General features: G+C 34.0%; 1 protein-coding gene across 1 annotated transcript in view; it reads right to left on the reverse strand.

The window, feature by feature from the left end:
- acap3a (ArfGAP with coiled-coil, ankyrin repeat and PH domains 3a) overlaps positions 1–17665 on the reverse strand; it is a 68981-nt gene that overhangs the window by 14542 nt on the left and 36774 nt on the right. The window contains exons 5-11 of the mRNA XM_079848232.1: positions 12659–12717; positions 11700–11883; positions 10704–10748; positions 10527–10622; positions 9826–9900; positions 1301–1413; positions 148–199 (exon numbers count right to left, since the gene is read on the reverse strand). Coding sequence (XP_079704358.1) covers positions 148–199; positions 1301–1413; positions 9826–9900; positions 10527–10622; positions 10704–10748; positions 11700–11883; positions 12659–12717 — 624 coding nt within the window. The remainder of the gene's footprint in view (positions 1–147; positions 200–1300; positions 1414–9825; positions 9901–10526; positions 10623–10703; positions 10749–11699; positions 11884–12658; positions 12718–17665) is intronic.

Raw genomic sequence — 17665 nt, forward strand, 5'->3', positions numbered from 1 at the left:
ACCATCATTGATTCTGAGCTGAAGAATTCTGCTGATCCACAGACACGCTCCCAGCTCATTCTCTCAAAGTACTGTATAGAGTAGATGACAGATCACCTGTCTGAACTGCTGGGACTTCTGTGTCCAGTTACTGAATGCTGAACTTACCTTTAGTTTCTTCTGATAAACCAACTGGCCGTTTTGGATGGAGAACCATCGCCTGAAAAAAGAGAAAACACACACACACTGTATTAGTTACTAATTACTTGTTTTCATACATTCAATTGCCGAGACCGAGCAAGCTAGGTTTAAAAAATACTAAATAATGCAAAATTATTATACTATATATAATAATATCTCAGAAGCATATAAATTTTCTCCTGATTTTTAATTGATTTCTTTTATTGGATTATGAGATATTGCATATTTAATTGTGCATGCTCAATTACTTTTAGACAACCTTTACAATTATGTAACTCCCTTAAAGTGAATCTTTAAAAACTATAATTTACGGTTGGGGTTATTGTTATTAAATTTTTTTTAAAACACTTATTTCATAAATAAAAAAACAAATAATTTAATAACGTTGTTAAACGTCATCCTTAGTAAATCTCAAAATGAATATCCATCTTTCATTCTTTATAACAATAATGTTGTGATGCCGAAATATAGCACAAAATAATAATCGGTATAAGGGAAGATTTTTGTGATTATCAGTGCATAGCTAAATAAATATAATGTTTTTATTGTATATTGTTGCTTTGCTTCCCTAAACCCAACCATGACCTAGTCGCACGCCTGAAAGCAAACCATGGCTATTCAGATTCAGCAATATGGGTTTTACAAGGGCTAATTAATTACAATAAATTTAATGAACTGATTAAGGGGTCGATTAAGCGACATCAACGACACTGTTTTTAACTTAAAACGGAAAACTTTTTATGTGTTTTGGCCGTTCATTTGCACGACAACAGGCCTGAAAATGCAAACTTCTGAAAACGGGATTCAAAGTGCAAGTTTTTGAAAACGATATCCGTTAACTACAAAAAATGTGAATTTGTGAAAACGGTGACGTCATGTGCATGCATATTGCGTGTGCAGTCTATAGGCAGGTAGTGTTTCTTTACAAAGTCACATCGCCAACTACTGGCCCGGCATGAATAATACACCGTATATCATTTTGACAACATTGTCATCTGTACGTGAAAATGCAAAGGAAAAACATTTCCGTTTTTACTACATCGTTGTCGTGGAAACGTGGCCCAAATTTCATTTCGTTTCCATCCAATCCTGAATATCTTCTTAATCATTTTCGCCCTACCTGTTCCAGGTTTTGAAGGCGTTACTGGCCCTCTTGAACAGATACCCCTCCATCACCAATCCGTCGGGCGCATCCACGTTGAACTCCAACTTTGGGTCGTCATATGCAAAGTCCTGAATGACAAAACAATAGTGGAGCTTTAGAGCAAGAAAGAAACATCAAGTCGAGGCCATATACCCAAATAATTAAAATAACCAATGCAACAAAATGCATTACATCCAGTCTGTGGTACTGCTTCATTACTAAACAAGAGGTTGTAAGTAGAGCAGATGCACAAATTCACGCAAAACATTCACACTAGCAGTGTCTCATCCAGAGCTCTCAGATGTCCCACCAGAGCATTTCGACGATGACGCAAGCTGTTGCGTAAGCATCCGAGCATGTCCAGCTGATGTGCTTAGCATTCATATTCACACTTACCGCTCACAATAATGGCCCCTGTTTCAGCAGCACACTCAATGCTCTCAACTCTCTGCTCAATCTGAGGGGTGAATCATCATGGGAGGTCCTTACCACAACAACCTCCTCAGTTCAGGTCATTTATATTGATTATCTCTGAGTGGAGGAATGATATGCTGTCAGCCGAGCTAACACTTTAGCCATCACATGTGCTTAATGATATACCAGCATAAGCTCAAGGAGACATCGAAAGCATCAGGCGGAAGCGATTCCACTGGGAAGAGTTTAATACAAGTACAGCGCTGAATGAGAGAGTTCACGTATATGTCTCCTTTAGAGTTTCAGAAGAGACTGAACTTAAACACTTCTCATCAAACTCTTCTGATATTAAATGTATACACTGACTCAAAGTTACTGACTAACCAAGGCTGCATTTATCTAATCAAAATACAGTAAAATGGTAATATTGTGAAATGGTATAAAAATGTAAAACGGTTTTCTAATTAAATATATTGTGAAATGTAATTTATCCCTGTCATGAATTTCAGCATCATTACTCCAGTCTTCAGGGTCACATGATCACATTCTAATATGATGATTTACTGCTCAAGAAACATTTTTAATTGTGTTATCAATGTTGAAAACAGTTATTATGGCTGCTTTATATTTTTGTGGAAATTGTGATACACTACCATTCAAAATTTCATGGTAATTTTTTTTAAGAGATTCATTAATTTTTACTCAGCAATGTCACATTAAAGTGATCAAAAGTGACAGTAAAGACATTTATAATGTTACAAAAGATTTATATTTCAAGTTTTTAACTTTCTATTTACTAAAAAATCCTGAAAAAATGTATCACAATTCCCACAAAAATATTAAGCAGCAAAAACTGTTTTGAAAAAATATAATAATGAAAATATTCAAAATGAAGACCAATAATAATTGATAATTGTGCAGCAAATCAGCATATTAGAATGATTTCTGAAGGATCATGTGACACTAAAGACTGGAATGATGCTGAAAATTCAGATGTGTATTACAGGAATGTATTACATTTCAAAGAAATTACATTTCTTATAAAAACATAATTATTACAAACTTTATCCACATTCATTTTACAGCTTTATATCTCATTGTATGTCAATTGTCTCATTTGTGTCTATTTGTAGGGAATTTTAGGAGAAAGATTTGATACAAAGTTGTTACCAAAAAGAAACAACTTTTGAGCAATACAATCAAAATGTATTTTTATTTTATTTTATTTTTTATTAGAGTCCATTTTACAAGAAAATACTATTTAAGTCTTTCTACTTTAAATTTCCTGTTTAATTCATGGTTACTTGCTGTTTCTTTGTAACTATTTGTTAAAATTTACTAGCAATTTCTGAGTAAACATCATTTCAAAGTAAATCCTACACCAAATTTCACTCAGTGTGTGTTGTAAAATGCACTGACGCCACACTGATTAGTGTGCACAACTAGAGATAAACAGGGTCATTCATCATGTCTTCATAACTAGATCATTTCACAAGCCAAACAAACGTCCTTGAAAAAGTTTCAGCCTTCAGTTTCCTATCAGTCTGTGGCACTGTCAAAACTTTCAAAGTGTTCTGGCCTCTCTTGAACCCTCTGAAGACCTCAAGATAAAGCGGCTTCAACACTTCAGTAGCAGGTCTGACAGAGAATGGATGTCCTGCTGAAAGAGCTCTTTGAATAGAAACAGCGCGCTCTTGCATCTTAAACAAGATTGCGTAACATCATTCGATGTTCCTTGATCAAATACGTGAGACACTGTTGTTTAATATAATCATGTAAAGACTAAAAGTAAACAACCACCCAGAATGCATTGTATAATAACACCAGTGTTGGGGGTAATGCATTACAAGTAACCTGAGTTATGTAATCAGATTACTTTTACTAAGTAACTAGTAAAGTAATGCATTTCTTTTAATACAACAAAATATCTGAGTTACTTTTTCAAATAAGTAACGCACATTACTTTGTTTCCCTATTTATTGACTGACTCTCCTGTCCCCATGTTGAGAGAAATCAGGAGTGTGTGCAGAGGCGTTGTGTGTGAACATGATGGTTATTGTGTAAAAGATTCAGTATCCCTCAAAACAGAAATGCAAACTCAGAATATTACGCAAACCTTAAATAATTAAATGTTAAAAAACACAAATATGCTTTATGTATTTAATCTCACTTTATTAACCAATGTCTTTGCTGCTGACCTTTGATGATCCAATTCAACCATACTAATATGCAAAAATAACTTTAGTTCACATTTGTGTTTCGTTTTTTGCTGAAGTAAGAGTGTTGAAAGTTCTTGTTCTGCATCTTTTTCTTCTGCGTTCCAGAACAGCAGCACAGCTGAAAGGTTTAATTGAGTTGCGCCCTCAAGTGTACAGGAGTGAATTTGCATTTCCGTCAGCCTGAGTTTTTTTTTTTTTTTTGTAATGAAAAGAGAAACAAGCAAGCCAAGCCCAGATGAGAAAAACTAGCGCAAAAATAACATAACGCATTACTTATCATAAAAAGTAACTAAGTACCGCAATTAGTTACTTTTTTAGGGAGTAACACAATATTGTAATGCCTTATTTTTAAAAGTAACTTTCCCCAACACTGATAACCACTTAGCAAACTGAAGCTTGCATGTTTCCTTGAGAAAATGTGAAGATCAAGTCTTTTCTTCTTCTCAAACTGGTTGTGACAATACAGCTTATTTATAGTCACTCATTTTACCCAAATCCACAGCAGGGTGACTGTTCAAACATTCACATCCATTCAGTTGTGTCTCCTTACAGCTTCGCTCAAGTTCTCTTCTGAATGGTGCAGAAAACACCCTCCCTTTCACTCGCTCTCCTGCTCTGCCATATTCCCACACACTTCAAAACACACGGATAAAATGCAGTTATGCTACCAGTCCCATAGCTTTGGAAAGTGGAAAGATTAAGAGAAAAAGAGAATATATATATATATATATATATATATATATATATATATATATATATATATATATATATATATATATATATATATATATCAGAACATACAAATAAAAATAATGTGTGTATACAGTTGTGTATTTATATAGAGTAAATCACCCATATAATATAAAAAAAAAAATACATACATTGCATATTATATTGTATAATATAACAGTATTTAGTATACGTTATATAATATAACACACAATCTATTTTATATACACACACATATATCTAAAAAATTGTTTTGATAGTTTTGTATAAAAATCTATATAGCCCATGTGGACTGTTTTATATATATATATAAATGCGTGTGTGTGTATATATATATAGATAGATAGATAGATAGATAGATAGATAGATAGATAGATAGATAGATAGATATAGATTATTGGCTATAAAGATTTTTATACAAAACTATCAGACAAATGCATGCTTTATATTATATGAACATTCAAAAGAAATTTAAGATTAATAAATACAAATCCTTTTAGTTTTTTTCCCCCCACTATATTCCTTCTACACTTTCTATTCGGCTACAAAATGTAAACATGAAAGAGAATCGCCAACAGCATTAGTGCAGCAACTCACCAAAGTGAAGTCCAACCTTCCGAAGATCTTCATCCTTAAATGTTTTACGTATTTTAAAATCATTGGATCCTCTAGAAGCGGCTCGGCTCAGCTAAACGAGTGTGTGCAGCACGACCGAGTGTGCAGTCAATGCAGCGTGTGTGAGTCACGCAGCCTCTCATAGTCAGCCGTACAGCTTCAGCAGGGTCGATCATGTGCGATTCCAGTCCACCTGCCCACTGCTAAAGCTCATTAACATACAGCTGCCGTCCCACGAGCAAGCACCCCACGCCACTAACACATCACGCTTATGATCAACTTTATTTCACTATTAGAACTAACTGCAAACATATAATATACATGCAATTAGCTAGAAGTGTCATAAAACTATATATATATATATAATATTTTCTTTCTTTCCTTTCAAACCGACGTTTAGTCCATAACCCGTCGTTCACTCGTCATCACAACATTTTACTTTGAAGGTAAAAATGCTTCTCGTTAGCATTTAAAAGAGCAATCAACCAAATATCTGTATGTTCGTCTTAACACAAATGTCATTAAAAATCCAAATATGTCAATACCTGTCAGCTGTGCTTGAAGAACCTTCTGTGCAGCATCTCACAAAACATTGTAAGACTGCAGAAGACTATCGGCGCTATTTTAGGCACTGCCGATGACGTGTGAGCTTATAAAAGCCATCGTCTGTTTGAACTACAAAGTCTATCAAATTTTAAAGTATTCCAGCAGGATAAAAACACTGGATGAAATATTAAACCTCAAATTTAGGGCGTCTTATTTGTAGTGAAGTGCCGTGAAGCCATAAGAAGAACAGCAGTTTTACTTGCTGGGCATCAATGAAGACTTCAAGAAAAACATGCTTACTTTATCCAACAGCATAAAAAAAGACCATCTCCATCTACAGAAACACATTATAATTCATCTGTGAAACATCAACACATCTTCACATCACAAACTAGGTGGCACTATCCTTTTCGAAACTGCAACAAGCTGTAACTGACAAGCAAAAATCTTTAATTCTGAAATAACAGACTAGATTTTTGTTGATGAGTCAGCGCATGTGTCAAAATGCGTTTAGCACCATTAATAATGTGTTAATTATGCATGAAATATGCCTTACTGTGGGTGTTACCAACTGTTTGCAGTCGAAAAATTCAATGTAGAAATGTTGCTTCTGCTTATTTGACATTGTATATCATATTAACAAAGAATTTAGGGTGGGCTCTTTTGATTTGAACAATAAGCAGCCATCTAGCAACCACGTAGAACACCTTAGCAACCCCTTAGCAACCACTTAATCCAGAAAGGGGCTTTGGGGTGGGGTCTTTTGACTAGATCAGTAAGCAAACACATATCAGTCACTCAAAACACTCTAGCAACTAGTCAGAACACCTTAGTCACCACCTAGCAACCACTAAGAACACCCTAGCAACCACTTAACAATAGGGACTTTAAGCAACAGCTGCGAATGGAACGGCTACGGCGACCGGAAGTATGCTGTCACACCGCCGTAGCCAAGAACGTAAAAATCACTAAGCAACCGTACACAAGACAGCGCAACGCGGCATTAATTCATTTATTGAGATACAAAAAAAAATGTCATTTAAAAAAGCAAGAGAAGGATTGCTTTTGACATTAAATGACAATCTTTTGTCAGAAGAGGAGTTTTTACTATTGTATGATGTAAATAAGTCTAAAAACCTAGATTTACTCTCACGTTGTAGCGACTCCGGCAAATCAGCTGTTCTCCCGTAGTAGACGTTACAGTAGAACGTTGCAAAGTAGCAGTTAAATTCGCGCATGCGCAATACAACGCCAGAATGCCGTTGCCGTTCCACCAGAGGCTGTTGCTTAAAGTCCCTAATAATACAGAAAGAGCTATTTTGATTTGAACAATAAGCAGCCATATAGCAACCACATAAAACAACTTAGCAACCCCTCAAAATACAATAGCAACCACTTAATCCAGAAAGAGACTTTGGGGTATTTTTTTTTATACCTGGACCAGTAAGCAACTCAGAACACCATAACAACCTCTCAGCAACCACTAAGAACCCTAGAAACCACTACACAATAACCCAGAAACAGACTTTATGGTGGGCTCTTTTGACTTGAACAGTAAGCAACCACCTAGCAACCACATAGAACACCTTAGTAACCCCTTAACAACCACTCAGAACACCCTAGCTACCACTAATAACACCCTAGAAACCACTAAACAATAACCCAGAAAGAGACTTTAGGGTGAGCTCTTGTGACTTGAACAGTAAGCAACCACCTAGCAACCACATAGAACCCCTTAGCAACCACTCAGAACACCCTAGTAACCACTAATAACACCCTAGAAACCACTTAACAATAATCCAGAAAGATACTTTAGGGTGGGCTCTTTTGACTTGAACTGTAATCAACCACCTAGCAACCACTCAGGACACCTTAGCAACAACTTATCAACCAGTCAGAACAGTTAGTTTCGCGGTAAGAGAGAGAGAGAGACACTTCATAATGCATTTCAAACAAACAGTTTCGTAAGAACTACCAGAGGGTTTGTGACAGAAAAGAAGACATGAGCTTAGACAATTACTCGGAAACAGAACAGGCATCTGTGGTTTAAAAATCACAACACTGTGGAATTATGGGTAAGTTTCTCCTTAATGTGGTTCTGAGGCCATATGTTCCTCACTGATGCCGTAAGCCAAATACTGTCACCATGGTTTGTGGTAATTGCTATGATGGAGTGCGAGTATTTCCAGAATGAACGCTGAAGATCCAAAGCTATCCCAGAATGCATCTAAACAATACACAAAGACAAACATCTGGCTTTCTCATCAGCCACAAGAAGCTGAAAAAATAAATCCATAGAGGGACAAATATCCACTGAATAATTGCTGTGCTGAGTGGAGGATGATGGGACAGCCATCAGCCGTTACATAAGCCAGATGCGTTTGTAGGACATATCAATCAGTCTCACTGAACTGTAATTATATCATCAGTTACACAACACTCACAGGATTTATTCCCCTAAAAACCATCTAGAAATTTTAGAGTGCTTCAATCCGAGTGAAAGTCACGTTAAAACAGAGTTTTATAAGCCATATTTAGGGTTTAGAGTAAGACACTCACCTGTAACAGTGTCTAAATCAGGATGAAGACAGTCCCAGAGCGCCAGATGGAGGAAAAACAGAATAAAAATGAAGATTAGAAATAATTCAAATAAATCTTGGGCTTGGGGCGAAAATGCCACCAAAATGAATAAAAATACTTCAAGATATGGTCCAAAAAAGATAAATAAATAACCAATATTACACGAGCAAAAGTTCTGTTTTCACGAATATCAGCACGTTTGCAAATGTGATTGTGATAAAGTTAATAGGCTATTAGGTGGCTCACATTTTAGACACAATATTGTCTGTTTTTCCTCTATTTTGCAACACACTGGAGGAACCTGCGTTTTTGAACGAATCGTTCGAATGAATAACTTGACGACTCACTCTTTGTCCCTGAATGAATCAGCCATTTTGAACGAATCATTTGACTGAATGATTCAATGACTCACTTGTTAAGACAATGATTTATCACCATCTACTGGCAGTTTTAGTATCATTTCATTTTAGCTGAGGGACTGAGGGACTAAAATCAATCTAGTTACGCTTTTTCACATATATCTGTTTGATATTAACTCAAGTCTGAGTTTAAGTGTGCGTGGGACTCATTATACTGGAGCAAATATAATGTAGATATCTGTCTGTGAACTAGGTGTCAGAAGCTGTCTGAAAACACAAGCAGAGCTGTCAGAGTTCTTGCAGAGAATCTTCTGAAGGAACTTCTATTTTCTGTTCGCCCAAAATATATCCGCTTCCTGTCTGCTCAACATCATTAATAACTGGGACATTTGAGGACAGAAGATTTTTTTCTACTCCTGCCAGAGGAGAAAGTATCCATAAAAATGTCTTTAAATAACTCAGGGCTTTATTTAACCAAACATTAAAAAAAAAAAAAATCTTTAAATCAATATTCTTTTTTCCTTTTAGTTTTTTGAAAATGGAGAGAAAACATGAAAAACAAGAGGTTAGGAAACCGATGCAGGCAAGACGTGAACCGCCACAGCTTTTTTTCTTTCCAAAACTAGGTTAAATTCAAAGTAACCAAACTTTATTGTGCTACGAAAAGGAATTAGGAGTTAAGTCTTTAGTATTTTGACTAGTCCAATTAAAGCATGAATAATCCTCTATCACTAACTCAGTTTGAAGAATGCTGAACACTTAGCGTCTTTAACAGCCTAATTCTGGCATTAGACACAAGTCAACAGTGACTCTATTAGTCAGAGTATCTTTAAAAATAGTGGATATCAAGGTTTTTCTTTGCTATTTTTAATTCTTTAAGGTCTCCTACAAAAGGTTTACATGCATCCAAGGCCAAAAAACACATTTTTTCATAATATAGGTACATATGATCTGCACTTTGATCTTTGAAACTATATTACACACTACATGAAAGGTAACGTCTGAAAAAGCTGTGAAAAGAGTGTGTGTCCGTTCTTACCCTCTGCTGAATCGTGGCATGTTTATGCTCCATTTCTCTCTTCTCCATCGCTGAATCAATCACCAGTTGATCCAGCTATGACAAGATGAACAATCGGTCATCATAAGTTTGTTGTTGTCAGGTATTTATTAAGAAAACATGATCATGTTCATTCTGCAGGCATTGGTTGTCTGTGTCCATCGTAGCACTGCGCTTTCAGACGTGACGGCGAGTCTAGTACTAAAGTTAGTGATGTAACATGGTTCGTCGATGAACTAATTAGACAGAAATCAGATAGAGATCAGGCGCTTGTCGGTCTGAGGTGAATGTGTTTTAAACACACAAAGCATTTCCAACTAAAAACAAGATTTGAACATTTGAATATCACAGTATTTGCTTCATTTGAGGCTCCTGAAGGATTCTTTTTCAGAGATTGACAATTGAATAGTCTTGTCTTGTCATGAAAAAATTGTTTTGAATTTTTTTTTTGTTCAGTCGTAAATGTCTAGTCGTAAATTTGCAAACAAAAACATTTGTGACCTTAAAATAAAATAAAAAAAAAGGATTCAAATAATGTTATTAACATGACATTAAGTTAATTAAGTTATTTATTTATTTTTATACATAGTTATCGTTTTTTATAAAATTCACATTTTGTACAGCTTTATAAATTGTTAATCCACAACTGTCCAGCAGCTCAATAGTGGCCATAGGGAGCTCACCTCAGCAGCCAGGGTCTTCATGTAGGGGTCGATCTCATCCAGGAGGTTGTAGCCTTGCTGATAGAGGGAGTACTGCGCATGCATGAAGGATAACATCTGCAGAAACACACGCTGCAGAGTTCAGAACAAAGCTATAGATTTACATATACCAGGAAAAAATACATCACTGATACTCACCGCATCTAAGATCTCAAATTTCTTTTTGGCTTGAAGGACATTGATCTATATGGGGAAAAAGAGATATTTATAAAACACTATTATGTTCATATCTATCTATCTATCTATCTATCTATCTATCTATCTATCTATCTATCTATCTATATGTTTATGTTTATTATGTGTGAATAAAGACTATTTAATTGTTTCAGTTTGTTATTTGCCTAATAAATGACAATAATGTTTTTAGTTTTAAACAAGTTTTTGACAGATTCCTAAAATATATGCGTTTTCTCTTTATTATGACAGGTGGTATATATATATATATATATATATATATATATATATATATATATATATATATATATACACAGTGCTTAAATTTACTATTATAAATTATTGTATTGTACAGCGTTTTATTTCTTTTTTAAATAAGGTGGACGTTTTAAGCAATAAAAACTTGCAGAATGTTTCAAGTTCAACATTTACAAATACATTTATTAAAATCAAAATTTGTATCTGCTAACATCAGTTAATGCACTGCGAACTGACATGAACTTTCCATTAACAAAAGGTTAATAAATCATACTGTCCATTGATAATTCATGCTGAAGTCAACATGAAATCAAAATAAAAAAATTTTTGGGGGAATATTGCAGTATTTATTATAAATGATGTATCCATGCACATCATTACCCTTGTAATCTTTAATTAAAATGACTTCCCCTCCCTCTTGCAGTGACATCTCTTCTCTTCTCTGATGACATGTTTACTGGCGTGAGGGCGGGGCAACCTGTCACTCACATGAGATCCACCAATAGCAAACCACAACCATCCAATCAATTCCCCATGGACAAAATCAAGCCCCGCCCCACATTTTTCTTGTTCGAGAAGCCGCTTCACTCGGATATACGTCACAATAGGGAAGAACAGACTTTTGTAAGCTGACTTTAATGCACTAACTAACGCTGACAAACGATACGTTATTGTAAAGTGTTCAATATGTATAGTTTCTACCTGAAGCACATAGTCCAGCGCGAGATGTCGGAAGCACTTGCGGGTGAAGTTGAGGGTGCTGGTGGCTTCCTCCACCTCGTGGGGTTTGTTTCGAGGTGCCTGCGCGTTCTTCACCTGTGCTATCTCCAGATCCTCCCTCACCTTATCAAAGTGCTTCTTCGTGTCCTTGAACTTACGCACGTCACTAAAAAAGTACAGACAGATATTCGTTAGATGGCTTGTAGTGGCCTAATGCTGATATGGAGGCTTCAGGTTTGATCCCAAGGAAATTAATAGTTTTTTTGGATCTCACTGAGGTATTTTTTTTTTTTTTTTTCATTTTTGGTGAGCTATTCCTGTTCTAGCACTTTCAGGGTGAACCTGAGAGGCTATTGTCCTTATTTTAACACAGTATCTCTGAAATATTAATGAGAAAAAAACTGCACATGACAGATCAGGTGGATCTCACAAAAGCTTCATATCAAAGTGATCTTCCTGAAATACAATTCGTTGTACCACATAAATCTTCCGCCCATTGCATTATCAGTGATCACCTGTGATGAATGAATAGGAACCTGCTCTCAAGAATCCCATTATCCTCCATGAGGACACATTAATTATTAATGAGCTCTAAAAGTCAGATCATTATTTATAATCACCCTGAGGGAAGCACAACAATGAAAAAACCTTCCCCAGTGAGAAAATTTCGAAAAAAAAATTTTACTTTACAAGGAATTATTACAATAGTATTGTTATTATTATTATTTTACAGTCATATATAATTCTATATCATATATAAGCACAGCAAACCTAGAGATTAAAGAAAGAGAAAAAAACACATTTAAATCACAATTTTTATCAGATATGGTGCAGCCCTACCTACAGTTATAGTGACATTTAAAGTAAAGGTTTAATATTATGTCAACATGTAACATATAAAACACCGCTATATGTGTTCAAATATAGTCCAGTACACTCACTCTTTCACAAAGTTGTGCAACTGCTGCTTCACTGATCTCTGAGCTTGATCAAACAGGATCTGAAAAACACAAAATAATACATATAAATAAATATATCTTAGTTTGAGCCAATGGCATCGAAGTATCTCTTCATCAGACAGGCCTATTCTCTGAGAAACAACATTTAATAGGACATTTTCACCAGTCAACTTATATTAGTCCTTGAACAGCATTTTTATCAACAAATCATTGTCCTATGATTTAGGAAGTAGAGTTAGGACTACTGTTAGACCAAAAACACACAAATCACAGCAATGAATGATTACCCTGTGAAAAAAAATGTGGTTGGGAGACACTTTTTGTGAATGTCGCATGTAATAATCCACTATCAACACTAGATGGCGCTCTTGTGTTTGTTTAATGTGAGCTGTAAAGCATGTAAACCTGTGAGTGAGACCTCCCAACACACACACCATCATCATCATCATCATCATCACACATCCCTGCGCCTCATTGAGATTCAGGCCGAGTCTCTGCGCAAGGACGTCTGAAGTGATCGCGTATGCCATGCTGCAGCGGAGGAGTAAAAATAGGTCACTCGGGCAGGGAGGGAGAGACATGAAAGAGGAGAAAGAAAGAAGGAAACAACAGATAAACAAGAGAGGTGATGCAAGATACTTAGGATGTGGTTTAGTCACATCCACATCACCGCAGAAGCTCCAGAGGGACATCAAGACTCATGATCCCAGATCTTTGAGTTCAACACTGCAGGAATACAGAAAGAATCTAAAGCTTTATGTTTGGGAAATATTCAGTATTTATTACTTCTGGACGGACTTTAATCTTGGTTAAAAGGTCGTTTTTCTATATAGACGGTTTCAGACCAAAATAATTTGGTTACATTTTTCACGTCGATCTGCCATTGTGGTACCAACTGTTTCAGAAACACGTAAAAACTAAATAAAAACTGAATTGATGCTTTATATGTCGATAAGACTGTTTCTTACCACTTAACTGGGCAACTCTCACTGAAAATAGGCAGAAAAAAGCAAGGGTTTGAAAATATAATGTTAAAATATAATACAAAAGATGGAAAAAATGGAAGACTTTCACATTTTCAGTGATTATTTTTAGGGAAAAATGTATTTTCTTGCAGCTTTTCCTGAAAAAAAAAAAAAACCTGCAAATCTATTCATAATACAAACATAAATAATATGTATTATTTAAATAATATAATTAATAATAAAGTAATGCATTTCTCTCTCTCTCTCTCTCTCTCTCTCTCTCTCTATATATATATATATATATAGATAACATTAAATTAATACAATAAATGTATAAATGTATTAAATAATAAAATATGCATTTAAATAATACATAAATACATATATAAATATATAATATATAAATAAATAGGTTTTTTAAATGCTTTTTTATATAAATAGACTTTTGAAATAAATAGACTTTTGCGCATTTTCAGTGGTTATTTGTGTGGAAAAATCAAGCACAATCATGTCATTACATTCAGCTTTTCCTAAGAAAAAAACAACAACCTGAAGGCCTACTCTCCATAATGCAAACATAATCCCAAACAAATTTCATTTATTACCTCAGCACAAAAAAAAAATCCCATTACCACATTTCACTACAAAACAAACCGGAAAATGATCAGAAATGTCAGTAGGGCTGTAAACCCAGATTCTGATGTAACGCCCCAGATGAACACAATTAAACAAAACGCTTCACTTCACTCGTTCCTATTGCGGGTCGGTTTATAGCGCTATAAACTTCGGCAGGGCCCAAATAAGGTGCTTGGTGATGAAGGACGATGCTTTTGTGGTCCTCTGTGCCTCATGTCAAGGTTTACAGCCTCCCCTACGGTTAGGCAACAAATATCCCTCTATAAAACACAAGACTCTTTCTTTTAAATGCTCATCACTAAACTGAGCTCTAATAGATGTCAGTGGCTCATCCTGCATCCAAACGGCCTTTAAATGAAGCAGCAGGTTCTGGGAAATGCCGGTCTCGGGAGAAACACACTGTGTGTGGTCCACTGACTGACATATCGAGGTTAAAAACATTGCCATGTGCTAAGTGAGTATTTAATCTGGGCTCTGTGTGAGATCACAGATACCAGCATCACAACTGCATACTAAAAAAAGAAAATAATAATAAATAGAAATATATATTAATATTATATTAATTATCCCCAAAATAAATGTTTTTATTATTAATAATATATTGTTTAAATAACACATATTTCACATATTACATAATGTATAATATATATTTATACTTGATACCAGAAATTTAATTAATACAATATAAATAAATGCAACATTTGTTATTTGAATAAAATAATAAAGCGCACACACACACACACACACACACACACAGTATGTAATATTAATTTAATGTTGATAACAGAAATAATGAAATATGTTTTTTTAATAAAGTTAATAAAATATAAATATATTTTGATCAATTAAATTAATACAATATACATGTATGCAATTTATATCATTTAAATAAAATATATTTTATGCATAAATACAATATAAATATAAATAAGTACTAAATATAATTAATAATAAATAATTAAATAATTATTTTTATTATTATTGTTTAAATAAAATATATTTAATTTATTACATATATAATGTATAATATATATTTCATTTTTATAACAAATTTAATTAATACAACATTAATAAATGTAACATTTGTTATTTAAATAATGAAATAATATATATATATATATATATATATATATATATATAAAATATATGTATATATATATATATATATATATATAAAATATATGTATATATATAAATACATATATACATTTATTATTTTGAACAAAAAGTCATAAATAATTTAATTAATAAAAGTTAATAAAATATAAAGCTATTTTGATCAAATAAATTAATACAATATAAATAAATGTATATATTTATTACTTAAAATAAGTATTAAATAATATAATATAAATATAATTAATAAATAAATAAAAACAACAACAAATATTATTATTATTATTCTTCAATTAATGGTTATTTAATGTATAGTTGGTAATAGGTTAGTGCCCCATTTTGTTTTCCTCCTGGTGTTGTATTGTTATTCTGAACATATCTAAATGTCAAGAGTGTATGGATATGCTGAATAATATCCAGACTAGGCTTTACTGTCACATGTGCTCTTCCTGAGCTGAATTCCCCACTGTATTTCATCTCTGCACACAACAGTCTGTAAGGCTCACCAAAAGGTTAACTGTACCCACAATGCTAAATGTCAAGTAACCACACTGATGTCACACGGGTTAGGGGCTTTACTCTCCGCACGAGATTTAGGAGAATCTGTAAGAACGCGAGGCTCATTAAATACTTCTAATGTGCAAAAAGCCCTTTCCAATCACTTTCACCCGCTTCCATACAATCCCTGTTATTGTAGGGACAGTCCAATTCAGGAAGGGTTCTTATGATAAAACTTCCCCAAAAAACTCCCTAGCTCCCCCTCTTTCTTTCTAAAACCCCCATCTTCACATACCGGTACTATTGCAGCATTTCACATGATTGTGGATTTTCCCGTTTGAATAATTTCCTGTCCAGAAGTCAGGTAAATCCCAGTAATTCCATTATCTGTGTTCTGACGCAGAAAAAAAAGACCATTCAGGAACTTAAAATGACCTTCCTATAGCAATATACAAAGTTCATGATCAATCTGGAAATAAATTCTGAGATAATGGCTGTTCAGTATGGACAACTTTTTTTTTAAGTGATAAAATAACTAAATAATAATAATAATAATAATAATAATAATAATAAAAATGTAAAAAAAAAAATTATTTCGTTATAAGAAACCAAATTCATACAATATAAATGAAGTTATAGATTTACTATTTAAATAATAAAACATGCATTATTTAAATGTGTAATGTGTAAATGAGTTCTGTAATAATGGCTGTTCATTATGGACAACAAATATTTAGTTCTATTTTAAAATAAGTAATAATAAAATCACACTTTTTACAATAACATATTACCATATTTATTCATAATGACATATCATGTCTCAACTGCAGCTTTTAATTTTTTATTCATAAAAAAATAGTTACCATAAATAAACAAAGAAGGAAAGAAAGAAAGACAAATAAGCAAGAAAACTTTAGATGAAATAAGAAAAAGTGTATAATCTGCGTTTATGACTGTTGTATGATAAAGAACACGTATGACCATGGCCTAACACACGCAGTTGGGTTAAGCAGAAGCGGTGCACAGTTGATACGTGCCTGTTGTCTCACTGTAAGTGCTCTTGTGCACTGAGGCGTGTGTTTGTCTTTCTGCCTCCATTTATATAAGTGACCCTTAAGCGTTGATGTTTATACCTCACTGCACACACTGCTCAGGTGCTGCCCAACACACACACACCATCATAGCAGGATTCACTGGCCGGTCCTCTGACGACCTTGCCCATTAACTTCGTTTGTGATGTCATTTCCCCATGTGGCTCTGCTGGCCTCTAAACAGGTCCTCTCTAAAATACACACTTCTCAAGACGCTCAGTGGGTTAACAGAGTACAGGAAAAGAGTACGCTTATAGAACAGACAAATGGGTGTTAGAAACTAACAATAGTCACTTCCAACTGAAACACATGCCAGTTGGACCTTTCAAAAGGAAAACGAGTCATAATTACTCAGCCTAATTAATTGTTCCGCATGATTCTTCATTGTCTTTACTGATTCAGCAAAGAACCTTTCATCAAATCTTGGCTGAAAAGGGTTTTTGAGTAAAGCTGGAAGATTATTTGTAGATTAATAACATTATATTGTTGCATTACATACACTCATACATTATATAGTTCTTCAGATCAGCGTACTAATTTATCATGTTTTGAAAAGTAATCTGAACATAATTGATTCAAAACGTTAATGTTTGTGTTGAATAAACGTAATTATAATAAATATAATTATATTTAAAATATTTAATTATATTTATAATATAATTATAAATATATAATAATATTGA

Source organism: Squalius cephalus, assembly GCF_949319135.1.
Source record: "Squalius cephalus genome assembly, chromosome: 18".
Classification (NCBI taxonomy): domain Eukaryota; kingdom Metazoa; phylum Chordata; class Actinopteri; order Cypriniformes; family Leuciscidae; genus Squalius; species Squalius cephalus.